The following is a 13,454-nucleotide window of genomic DNA, read 5'->3' on the forward strand; positions in this document are numbered from 1 at the left end:
CATGGCCAGAGAGGAGAGAGCCTCTTCTCTTGGGCACAGCATTGGATCGAGATCAGGCTCAGTTAAGAATAAGGGGGGTGGGGGGCTGGAGGGGAGCTGCACACAGAAGGTTTTTACCTTAATGCAGAGAAAGCCATCAAATGTACTGAGAATCGTTGTACGAAAGTTCGTTTGAAAATCTACCAGTGTATGGACAGTGTAACAGATACTTATGTTTCGAGAACAAACACAGGAAAAGTGCTGCTGATCCAGATGATTCTGTATGACTGTAAACATACAACTGAATCAGAGAACTAGCAGTAGAGTCGATTATTTTCATAGTAGATGGTTTCCGTCTTTTTTTATCAGACTTATCGCCACCACCCAAATGCAAGCAGCTGACGCAAGGAAGGCATTCCCATGCTTTGATGAGCCAGCAATGAAAGCAACTTTCAGCATCACCCTCAGATACAAGCCCAACTATGTGGCTCTCTCCAATATGGATTCAATCAGTAAGTCACAGAGTATTCCACTGTTTTCTGCACTAGCATACAGATATAAATTAGACACTAACCTGGACCCAGAATCTGATATATTTTTTGTGCTAATCAATTGCATGCTAAGTGTGTAAGTGTAGAGCCTTGTACACACAATGAGATTATCGGAGGAATAATCGTCCGTTTTTTGTTGAATGCTGGTCTCATATAAAAAAATTAAGAGGTTACTCAACTTACACAAATTCTCATATGACAGAATACAGCTTCAGAAGTGATGTAATGTGTTGAATTGTTTTGTAATGTATTCTTCGCTTCTCAGCAGGCGTAGTCTTTAATTACTACCGTAATTAAATGAAAATCGGACGTTGTGTTCACTCACATTAAAAATTTTCTAGCATGCACCTTCGGGTTTTATCATCCAAAAAGTCAGAATCGACTATCGAAAAAACTACTATTGATCAGATAATTGGCAATTGTTCGTCATACAAAATTTTTCTTCCAATCTTCTTATCGTATGTACGGGCCTTAACACTATTGCCCTGTACACACGATCGGACATTGATCAGACATTCCAACAACAAAATCCATGGATTTTTCCCGACGGATGTTGGCTCAAACTTGTTTTGCATACACACGGTCGCACAAAGTTGTCAGAAAATCTGATCGTTCTGAAAACGGTGACGTAAAACACGTACGTCGGGACTATAAACGGGGCAGTAGCCAATAGCTTTCCTCTCTTAATTAATTCTTAGCATGCGTGGCACTTTGTGCGTCGAATTGTCCACACGCGGTCGGAATTTACGCGAACGGATTTTGTTGTCGGAAAATTTTATAGCCTGCTCTCAAACTTTGTGTGTCGGAAATTCCGATGGAAAAAGTCTGATGGAGCCCACACACGATCGGAATTTCCGACAACAAGCTCCGATCGCACATATTCCGTCGGAAAGTCCGACCGTGTGTACAGGGCATTACAGGTGCTCATTTCGTCTCACAGAGTACTCCCCCTGGGGGAGGCAATGCCTTCATCTATTTTTCTTTCCAGAAGGGCAGCACTATCTTCATTTGAGCATCATCCAGGGTCAGCATGTACATCCTGGACTGAAATGCTGGCTAAGTGCCGGTTCACACCAGAGCGCTATGCGAAAACGCATTTGATTCACACCGCACTGCAGTGCAAATCACATGCGATGTCCGTGCGATGCGATTTCAGCCATACAGATCGTATAGCTGAAATCCATGGCTGAAAAAGAAAAGTATCGGTTTGATTTTTCTTTCAGTTTTATACTTACCTTGGTGGATGCAGCATCGGTCTGATGCTGCATCTGTCCCCTGGTGCCTCTGCACTGAGAACCAAGTTATCGAACACAGCCGATCGCTCGCTTCTGACAGCTCCCCGAGCAGAGAGCTGCTGACTGTCAATCAGCAGCTCTCCACTCTGCCCCTTTGCTCGCTCACTGGAGAGCTGAGCTGTGGAGGGGGTGGGGGCGGCCGACTCAGGCTCTTAATGGCTCACTGAGAGGCTGAGCCAGGTGTCAGTCCAGGCACCTGGCGGATCCAGACTTCTATTGTCGTGATGACGCGGAGCCTGGACCGACTTCTGTGACGTCAGCAGAGAGCAGACTTCAGCCCGCTCTCTGCTGAAAACGGGTCACAAGAGTGCAAAACGAATTGCACTCCTGTGATCCATAGAAGTACAGCCAAACAAGCTTTGGCTATACTTCTCCTTTAATAAAAAATGGTGTATTTGCTTAGTGTATTTAAAGTGTTAGTTCACCTTTTCAGAAAAAATTATGTAGCGCACCCCCTAAAGAGCCACAAGTAGAAAGGTATTCCCCACCCTGCACAGCCAGGCACACTGCATTTTCACAGCACACGTGAGGCAAAGAACAGTCCATTGCTTTGTTTTGTATTTTTATTAGGGGTCTTAACTTGGATAGGGAGGAAGGTAATATGGGATGCCCACTTGACTTTAGTAGAACTTTCAGGGACAAACTTCCTCTGTAAAGCTTCCTCCAACACAACACTTGCTTAAAGCACTATAACTCCCAGGACCAGCTGGCACTGTTCAATAGGTAGCAAATGCCCTTTACAGGCACGGAATGTGGGCCCCTTGTTTGTGTCACACCTTTCACCAGTCCTCTTGGCTAAACTTTCACAGCCCTTCCAGACTGACTCTGCATCCACCTCAAACGGCTCTCACCCAGTCCTCTCAGGCATGCCTCTCTGTCCTCCACGACTGTAACACTCACCAGCCCTCCTGGCTGTCTTCCTCCCTGGAGATTTGCCTAGCAGTGTTCTCCTCCTTCTGTCCTTCTCCTGCTCCCATGCCTCCAGTAATAAAACCCCTGTGTGTCGTGAAGAAGGTCCCTACCGCACCCGAGCTCCCAGACTCAAGCTCGCCCCCCCCCCCCCCCCAGACTAGTGAGTCACCCTCAAGGGTCTCCAAGAGCCTCCTAACACTCCATCTCCAGCTTCCACCTGAACTCCACTGCCCCAGCTGGGCTGACCCTGAGTATGTAAGGGGGCCTGTCCCCTGCCAACCCATCTGTTGGGGATTGGTCAGGACCCTAATGAATACTCCAGGCAGCTTCTCCTCACCTCCACTCCCATTCTTCTAGAATCTTCTGAAAGTTTCTAGAAGTAGGGGGAGGTATCAGAGATGTTGCCTGTGAGTCATCCAGCCCTCTCTGAGTCACTCCCCTGACCCAGATAAAACACAGGATTGACTGCCAGCCAAGCCTAAACATTTTGCCTACTCTAACAAAAATCTATTCTAGCACACTAGAGGGTGCTATAATAAACAGGATCTAACAACGTACACCCTTCTCAATAACCTGACCCCCACTGTACTTGTCCTCGTTAGTGGGGAGCTGTCAGTGCCAATGCAACCGGTGCAGCAGTCCAGGGTTTTGATAACTGATCTCAACTTCGGGCTTTTCAACTCATTGATTATTCCCTTCATGGGGTATAGAGGAACTTGTGAAAGTTTAAATAACTAGCAGATTTCACATGTACCCATGAGATCTGCCCTAAGAGAACTCTCTAACCTATGACAATAATAGTGATTGTGATTTATTTCCTTCATTCAGTAGACTGACACTTCTAACTACAAAATTATTTCTTCCAATTTAACATTACCAATGCCTGTTTTTTGGTCAAATTATTGGCTTCTAGGTGTTACTCAAGAAACATGGGAAGGACAGCAATGGCAGGTCACAGTATTCAATAAAACTCCAAAAATGTCCACCTACCTGGTGGCCTTCATAGTCTCAGAGTACAGATCGGTTGGTGATGAGAAGGTTAGTGCCCTTAGCTTTTAAAACCTATGAGCAAGAGGGTTCAGATCAGATATATACATTTCTAAACTATTGATTGTTTTTTGATGGCTTCAGCACTTTTTGGGACACTGACCCAGAACAAGTTCACAGTACAAGAAATTCATAGTGAAGTAAGAACTTATTCTGCATCAGCGGCTCAGAAAATACTGAAACCTTTGATTCAGCAGAACAGAAAGACAACAGTTGCAGAACAAGAGGTCAGCAAAGGTAACCTTTATATTTGCTTAATGTATGTATCCTTTAAAGCAAAACTATAATGGTTTTGGTCAATCTATTTCATTTTTAATGCTTATACCACATAACTATAAACAGATTTTTGTACAATTTCTCATTATTTGCAAAATAAAATTGTTTTTTAAATAAAGAGAGTGTAGAGGAATATGTTCCTCTTGTCACTCATCAGTCACTCAGCTGTGTGCATTGTGAATAAAGATAAAAAGAAGGAGAGCAAATTACAGGCTATTCACAGCATAGTGATAAAATGACTCAGCACTACGTTTGGAAGTAGCAAATATGAAATAGTCTTAGGGTTCTTGCACATTGTTGATGAACGAGTACAGACAAACACCGCTCCAGGTGAGATCAACTCCTACATCATCTATTCCGAGGAGAAGGATGCCGGACCAGTCTGTGAACTGATAAATCCTAATGCATTTAAAGAGAGGGTTGACTGCACTACAGTCCTCAGATAAATACAAGCTTTATTGAGTAAAACCCATATAAAGCCTTGGGCTTGTGGTGCACACTTCATCTGGATTTTACTCAATAAAGCTTGTATTTATCTTAGGACTGGACTGGTGTGTGGTTACCCCTTTTTTAAATGCATTCTTGCACACGGCACTAAAGTATGAACATCAGATATTCCTGGCCATAAGTTTATGCATAAAAACCCCAGGATCTGCTGTATACTACATGCATATATGCACAGAAATGCAGGTACATGTACACACGTGTAAGAATTCTTCTAGAATTTTTTGTATCAAGGGGTCTGAGGCATACACGTGTATTTGTGCATATAAGTGTATAAATGCATAATAATGACCAGCAATGCAGATTTTTTTTTTATCTGATTTATACGCAGTGTTAGTTTACACACCTACAGTGCCTTGCAAAAGTATTCACCCCCTTGGCTTTTTACCTATTTTCTTACATTACAGCCTTTAGTTCAATGTTTTTTTAATCTGAATTATATGTGATGGATCAGAACACAATAGTCTAAGTTGGTGAAGTAAAATTAGAAAAATATATACATAAAACTATTTTTCAGAAATAAAAAACTGATATATGGCATGTGCGTATGTATTCACCCCCTTTGTTATGAAGCCCATAAAAAGCTCTGGTGCAACCAATTACCTTCAGAAGTCACATAATTAGTGATATGATGTCCACCTGTGTGCAATCTGAGTGTCACATGATCTGTCATTACATATACACATCTTTTTGAAAGGCCCCAGAGGCTACAATAAAGTAAGAGGCACCACTAACCAAACACTGCCATGAAGACCAAGGAACTCTCCAAACAAGTAAGGGACAATGTTGTTGAGAAGTACATCTCAGGGCTAGGTTATAAAAAAATATCCAAATCTTTGATGATCCCTAAGAACACCATCAAATCTATCATAACCAAATGGAAAGAACATGGCACAACAGCAAACCTGCCAAGAGACGGCCGCACACCAAAACTCACGGACCGGGCAAGGAGGGCATTAATCAGAGAGGCAACACAGAGACCTAAGGTAACCCTGGAGGAGCTGCAGAGTTCCACAGCAGAGACTGGAGTATCTGTACATAGGACGACAATAAGCCGTACGCTCCATAGAGTTGGGCTTTGAGGCAGAGTGGCCAGAAGAAAGGCATTACTTTCAGCAAAAAACAAAATGGCACGTTTTGCGTTTGCGAAAAGGCTTGTGGAAGACTCCCAAATGTATGAAGGAAGATGATCTGGTCTGATGAAAATAAATTTAACTTTTTGCCATCAAAGAAAACGCTATGTCTGGCGCAAACCCAACACATCACATCACCCAAAGAACACCATTCCCACCGTGAAACATGGTGCTGGCAGCATCATGCTGTGGGGATGTTTTTCAGCAGTCGGGACTGGGAAACTGGTCAGAGTTGAGGGAAAGATGGATGATGCTAAATACAGGGATATTCTTCAGCAAAACCTGTACCACTCTGTGTGTGATCTGAGGCTAGGACGGAGGTTCACCTTCCAGCAAGACAATGACCCCACACACACTGCGAAAGCAACATTTGAGTCGTTTAAGGGGAAATATGTAAATGTATTGGACTGGCCTAGTGAAAGCCCAGACCTCAATCCAATAGAAAATCTGTGGTCAGACTTAAAGATTGCTGTTCACAAGCGCAAACCATCCAACTTGAAGGAGATGGAGCAGTTTTGCAAGGAGGAATGGGTAAACATCCCAGAGGTAAGATGTGGCAAGCTCATAGAGACTTGTCCAAAACAACTTGGTGCTGTGAAAGACGCAAAAGGTGGCTCTACAAAGTATCAACTTTAGGGGGGTGAATAGTTATGCACATTGACTTTTTCTGTTATTTTGTCCTATTTGTTGTTTGTTGCTTGCTTCACAATAAAAAAAAAAAAAAAAACATCTTCGAAGTTGTGGGCATGTTCTGTAAATTAAATGATGCAAATCCTCAAACAATCCGTGTTAATTCCAGGTTGTGAGGCAACATAACATGAAAAATGCCAAGGGGGTGAATACTTTTGACAATATAAACAAAGAAAGAATTTCTCCTGCGCTCGTGAAGGTGTTGTTGCTATAAAATGGTAGTACTTTCAAAACAAAAAAGATTAATTGGAAGATGATCAAGCGAGTCCCGCTGCCTAAACTGACCAGGGGTGGTCCGAAGAAAGCTAAGTGTAAGAAAGCGATGAAAGGCGCGTGATCTAACGCATTGATCAAAATGTTACAGTTTATTCATATGCAAAAAAGATGAATCCATACAAAAAGTATCTACGTGTTCATAAAAACTGGGTTACAAATATACGCATTAAAATTGGGAATTAGACATACCCATACAAGGGCAAGTGCTAAAGTTTTGCTGATGCATTTTAAGGGGAACCCTCTTCATCAGAGCCTTGTAGAATGACAAGAAAGGTCTGTACAGTATTGTGGACCGACATAAAGGAGAGTGGCTAGTTGGGAGGAGTGTCACATGGTAAGTGATGAGTTCTCCTACGCTCTAAGGTTGTCTACATCCCAGCGCTCTAGACAGGATAAATACCAAAAACGTATATAGTACAGAGCATATATAAAATGGTGTTAAAACTGTTTAACACACAATACAGACCAAGAGAAGTATAAAAAATAAAATTGAAATTAAATTTAAAATATTTAGAATATAAACTTATTTAAAAACATATTTAAGTATTGAAGTGATTGGATTAATAAAACATTATAAAAACATTATTAGAACAGTAAAAAGTCATAGAAAAGCCACAAACTACAGTAAGTATTATCTTATGGTATTGCTAGGAAAGAATCAAAGACATTGCTACTTGCTGAAGTGGGTGCGCTGTACATGGTTATGGATAAAGTGCAAGTGTAAGTAGACTGCTATATATATATATATATATATATATATATATATATATATATATATATATATATATATATTTATATATAATATATACACATATAGAGAAACATATATATATATATATATATATATATAACACATAAAAATGCATATATATGAAGACTTATAAAGATATTAAATTATTATATAGAGTATACACAATGCACATGTATGTGCGTGCACACAGCACGCACAAGCAAGTGCGCTTGCACACAAGTATATACGTGCAAGTATGCATGCACACATAAAAAAATGCACATGTGTTCCACAGAGTAAGAATCGCAGAATTGTAAAGGCTGTTGTGTGAAACTATCAGCATGCAATCAAAGCACATAGACACATACGTGCAAAGGAGTGCGCATGGTTTGAGCTTGTAGAAGTGCCTATTGAAATGGATTGAGGTGACAATCAGATGAAAGTAAAGGGAATCTGAAGCGCACCTACCTATATGTCATAGAGAGATGTGATTCTGTTTTTATGTTTTATTAATCCAATCACTTCAATACTTAAATATGTTTTTAAATATGTTTATATTCTAAACATTTTAAATTTAATTTCAATTTTATATTTTTACGTCTCTTGGTCTGTATTGTGTGGTATACAGTTTTAACACCATTTTATACATGCTCTGTACTATATACGTTTTTGGTATTTATCCTGTCTAGAGCGCTAGGATGTAGACAACCTTAGAGCTTAGGAGAACTCATCACTTACCATGTGACAATCCTCCCAACTAGCCACTCCCCTTTATGTCGGTCCACAATACTGTACAGACCTTTCTTGACGTTCTACAAGGCTCTGATGAAGAGGGTTCCCCTCGAAACGCGTCAGACAAACTTTAGCACTTGCCCTTGTATGGGCATGTCCAATTCCTAATTTTAATGTGTATATTTGTAACCCAGTTTTTATGAACATGTAGATACTTTTTGTATGAATTCATCTTTTTTGTATATCAACTGCTGGATATCGCAACTGCAGTGTGTTTTGAATGTGGTGTGGGAATTGTGCAGGAAACGTGGGTTTCCCACACCGAGTTCTCGGTGTGAACAGGCCCTTAGATCAGTTAAAAAAAAAATGCCACAAGGCCTACAAAAACTGGTGTGTTTAGGCATCTGTATGCGAGAGGCCTTATGCACCATTTTCTTAGCACTTGACTAATAGGAAGTAAATATTATTTACATTTTTTAGTTCTGCACTAAAGGGTTTTCATCTAAGATTCACAGATCTTTCATCCAAGATGTATGCACTTTTACAACTGAATTTTATGTGAAGTCTGTGAATCTTGCGTGAAATTTTAAATAATAGACCTCCCTATCTTCTCACCCCAGCAGAAGAATCTGTTATATTTTATATGTACAATTTGGAATAATTTACTTGACATCTGACAACTTCCATATTACTGATTTTGCACTCAGTTTCACTATATTTGTGGAAGAATAATGATATAAGGAACAATATGTATCTTCAGTGGTTTGACATGATAGTTACATTTAGTGCTCTTTTATAGGTCACAATTTGGGGACGTAAAAAAGCTATTGAAGATCAAAAGCAAGCAGAATATGCGCTGAATGTTTCAAAGCCAATTCTGGAATTTTTTGAGCAATATTATAGGGTTCCTTACCCTCTGCCAAAATCAGGTGTGTGGATGATGACCTACTTTGTTCTCTTTGTACACTGTTCTGTTCCAGACCCTTACAAATCATCTGTCTTTCTACTTATCTTACACAATCAATGTAAGACGCAATGGGCGAGATTTACTAAAACTGGAGCACTTTGAATCTGGTGCGGCTGTGCATGGTAGCAAATCAGCTTCTAACTTCAGCTTGTTCAATTAAGCTTTGGCAATAAAACCTGGAAGCTGATTGGTTTCTATGCAGAGCTGCACCAGATTTTGCACGCCCCTGTTTTAGTAAATCTCCCCCAATATAACACACAATCATCTCATGCACTATATACAGTATTTGATCATTTTTTAAAGGTACAATGGCAAAAGTAAAAAAATATATACATTGCCTAAATATGTAAGGATTGAGAATGTTTCCAAAAAAAGTTGGACTTTGTGGGCATATAATGAGGAAAAATAATTAAAAAAAGTTCTTTTGTTAACAAATCAATTAAAATGACATAAAACACTTGAACAACACCCGATTGTTAGACAAGGTCAACTGACACCAAATACAACAATTGTGAAGGTTTGGATCCTAGGTAAATAGAAAATTCAGTATATACAGTATATGATTTTGTGTAATAAATTATGATCCAGCCACTCCTCCACACTTGCTTGTCAACGCGTTTCGTAACTTTGTAGCTTTCTCAGGACATACTGGGTAGGTGCTGATAAACCTTGAATCAAATTATGGTGGCACCACACATCACAGACTTCGACTCACAACACAGCTACGCCAGGAGACTAGCTTCAAATATCACGATCAATATATGTGTATAAACGGATAAAGGAGGGAACAGGTAAAGCCTCCACTGAAGACAGCGATCACTGATAATTTCCAGTGCAAGTAAATTGTATCAAACAATAACAGCACTCAAAGAGGGAAAGAAAAAGGAGGGGAGCACCCGAATTCAGCCACCAGAGTCAAGTGTAGATATCAAAAATATATAGTATATCTCTCCCACTGATAGTGCTCCTTTACTATATTCACCAATTGGATGTTGAGCCTCATCTATATGTCAGGATACTTTGCAACAGATTATATAGTCTTCCTCATTTTTGGGTTTGCTAATAAAGCCAGACCCGTTTAACCTATATAGGCACCTATCCTCACAAAGCTGTATAATGATGGTGTCATGAAGCTTGCCCAACTATACAATTCTATCTATTTCCTTGTTATATTAGAGGACAACAAAACTAGTCTTGTGCAAACAATTTTCCTGAGGCCCCATTCAAACGTGGCCATTTGGAATTGCTGGCAGAATCGTGACAATCGGTGCAAAGCACACAATGGCGGGTTTTGGTGCCATTCATTCTAAATGGCACCCAAAATGCGGTGACTTGGAAAATCACGTGAAGCTGGTCACCTAAAAAAGGAGCAAGCACATAGGGCAGCTCATTGAAGTGATCGGGCTGCCCTATACTTGACATGCAGAGACGTGTGAAAAATGCCCACGCAAAAGCGAATGTTCCCGCTACACAAAGTGTGAAGGGGGCCTAATAGAACAATGAAATGAGCTTATAACCTGGTTGGTGTAAAGCCTCGTTCACACAGGCATACATACACCCATGCAAAGGTTGTGTTTTGGCACCACGGGATACACAGGTGCTCCATGCAGCTGCATGCAGGCAGTCCCCTTCATGTCAATTAGGACACAGCTGCTGCTCCCAATTTCACATCCTTGGGGGCAGGGCCAGGACAAGGGGTGGGCGGGAGGAGCAGCTACCCTGGGAGCAATGTTTTACTGTAGGCATGGGGGTGCCATCATTCTGTTACAAGGCTGGGTAGGTTGCCATCTTTGCCTTGGGCACTGGATGATCTTGTCCCAGCACTGTTTGGGGGTGAATGCAGACAGTGTGGGTTTGGGAACACGGACCCACACAGATGTCAAATTGGGAACAGTGGCTGTGCCCATGCAGCCAACTAAAATGAATAGAACTGCCTGCACGAGGATGCATGGAACACCTGTGCATCCAGTGCAGGAAAACCAATGCCCTCACATGGGTGTATGCTTAAATACACATGTGTGAATGATGCCTGTAATGATGTGTATGCTTTATGTTATAATTCAAGTTCAATTGTTATGCCTAGTTCCTTATGCATGTCAGGAAACAGTTAACAGTTTTGGTCATGTGATCTGGGGGCAGGGAGCTGTGGATAGTTCTGTAAGATGGATGCTGCTGAATAAACACCAGGCTCATGTTAAAGCTCCTGCTGCCTGCTACTCTTGGTGTTAAAACCATCACAATGCCTAAGCATGATTAGGTAACCATTTTCACATGGCTTTGTTTGTTTACTGGTGTCATGGGCAGTGCCAGCTGCTGGAGTATTTCCTTTTCCGTGCACATATGGAAAGAGGCACTTTTCCTGGGCCTTGTTCACATGGGTGGCAGAATGACAGAAAGAATGGGGGTTGATCCATATTTTTAACACACTCACATCCCAAACCACTCACTGGCAAGTTAACATTGCAGACAGACATTTCTGTATATACTGCCACAGTTTGGGCAAGGCAAATTTTATATAGCAAGCGGTAGCGCCACCAAATGACCCCTGGTTAAAATTAATGGGACTATACCACGACCATGTACTTGTATGCATCAGGATTTCCCCTAAACAAGCAGGCATCCAGGAGGCAGCACTATGGCCTCCAAGCTGCCTGTAAACCTGGGTCTGAAAAGAGATCTAATGGGTGGGAAAACACAGGCCCCCGTGTGTACAAGGCCTTAAAAATGATATTACAGTGTGTAGAAAAAATAAAAAGTCTAACAAAATATTAAAAAAAATGTAAAACATTGCAAAAACATTTTCCCCACTTTTTTGCCCATTTTCAGCCCATACTAAATCTGAGCAGGGTATTTAACCACTTCAGCCCCGGACCATTTGGCTGGCCAAAGACGAGAGCACTTTTTGCGATTCGGCACCATTCGCCGCTTTAACTGACAATTGCGTGGTCGTGCGACGTGGCTCCCTAACAAAATTGACGTCCTTTTTACCCACAAATAGAGCTTTCTTTTGGTGGTATTTGATCATCTCTGCTGGTTTTCTTTTTTGCGCTATAAACAAAAAAATAGCGTCAATTTCGAAAAAACGCATTATTTTTTACTTTTTGCTATAATAAATATCCCCATAAAATATATTAAAAAAACATTTTTTTTCCTCAGTTTAGGCTGATATGTATTCTTCTACATATTTTTGGTAAAAAAAAATCGCAATAAGCAAAAGTTATAGAGCCTACAAAATAGGGGATAGATTTATGGTATTTTTATTAATAATTTTTTTTTTCTAGTAATGGCGGCGATCAGCAATTTTTATCGTGACTGCGACATTATGGCGGACACATCGGACACTTTTGGCGCTATTTTGGGACCATTCACATTTATACAGCGATCAGTGCGATTAAAAATGCATTGATTACTGTGTAAATGTGACTGACAGTGAAGGAGTTAACCACTAGGGGGCGTTGTAGGGGTTAAGTGTGTCCTAGGGAGTGATTCTAACTGTGGAAGGAAGGGGCTATGTATGACACGACACTGATCACCGATCCCGATTACAGGGAGCTGTGATCAGTGTCAGTGTCATTAGGCAGAACGGGGAAATGCTTGTTTACATTAGCATTTCCCTGTTCCTACTTTCCGTGAGACAATCGCGGGTATCCCTGCGGACATCGAGTCCGTGGGACCTGCGATCACACTCACGGAGCTCGTGGCGGGCGCGTGTGCCCGCAAACCGCTTCTTAAAGGGCAACGTACAGGTACATTAATATGCCTGTACATGCCCTTCTGCCAACGTATATCGGCGTGAGCCGGTCGGCAAGCGGTTAAAAATTACCCCCAGATACAATGTTTTATGTACTTGGAAAAGAATGTAAAATAACTTAGGTGGGAAAATTGCTGCTAAATTTGGTCAGGATATTTTGGCATAAATGATGGTCACCAAAAGTTTAAACTGGCAGGACCTTAAAGTGGAACTTCAGTCATTTTTTCATCTTTCCATCTATTAAATCTTCTGCCCTTGTTGTTTTAACTTTGGATAGTAAAACATTTTTTTTCTGCCAGTAAATACCTTATACAGCCCACTTCCTGTTTCTTGTCTGGTAAAAAGCCTAGGCTTATGACATCATGCACAGCTCTCTCTCTCACTCCCGTTTGCCAGGAAGGGAGGAAGGATGATTCAGAGGGCCAATGAGAGCTGCAGAGCTGGAGGTGTGCCTGTGTGTCTGTGTAAATCCAGGAAGTGAACAGGCAGCAGCTTTAGCTGCCCACAGTTAAAATGGATGCAGCCAGACTTAGTGGAGGCAGATTTCTGCAGCATATTTGGCAACTACAGAATCACAGTATATATAATACATATATATTACAAATTATGTG

The 13,454-nt window shown here is 41.1% G+C and overlaps 1 protein-coding gene across 1 annotated transcript in view; it reads left to right on the forward strand.

Annotated features, from left to right (window-relative positions):
- Window positions 1-13,454, forward strand: part of LOC141131334 (aminopeptidase N-like) — a 144,290-nt gene that overhangs the window by 49,479 nt on the left and 81,357 nt on the right. The window contains exons 3-5 of the mRNA XM_073618481.1: window positions 349-491; window positions 3,651-3,775; window positions 8,925-9,054. Of these exons, the coding sequence (XP_073474582.1) occupies window positions 349-491; window positions 3,651-3,775; window positions 8,925-9,054 (398 nt within the window). The remainder of the gene's footprint in view (window positions 1-348; window positions 492-3,650; window positions 3,776-8,924; window positions 9,055-13,454) is intronic.

Source organism: Aquarana catesbeiana, linkage group LG03 (genome assembly GCF_042186555.1).
Source record: "Aquarana catesbeiana isolate 2022-GZ linkage group LG03, ASM4218655v1, whole genome shotgun sequence".
Taxonomy (NCBI): Eukaryota; Metazoa; Chordata; class Amphibia; order Anura; family Ranidae; genus Aquarana; species Aquarana catesbeiana.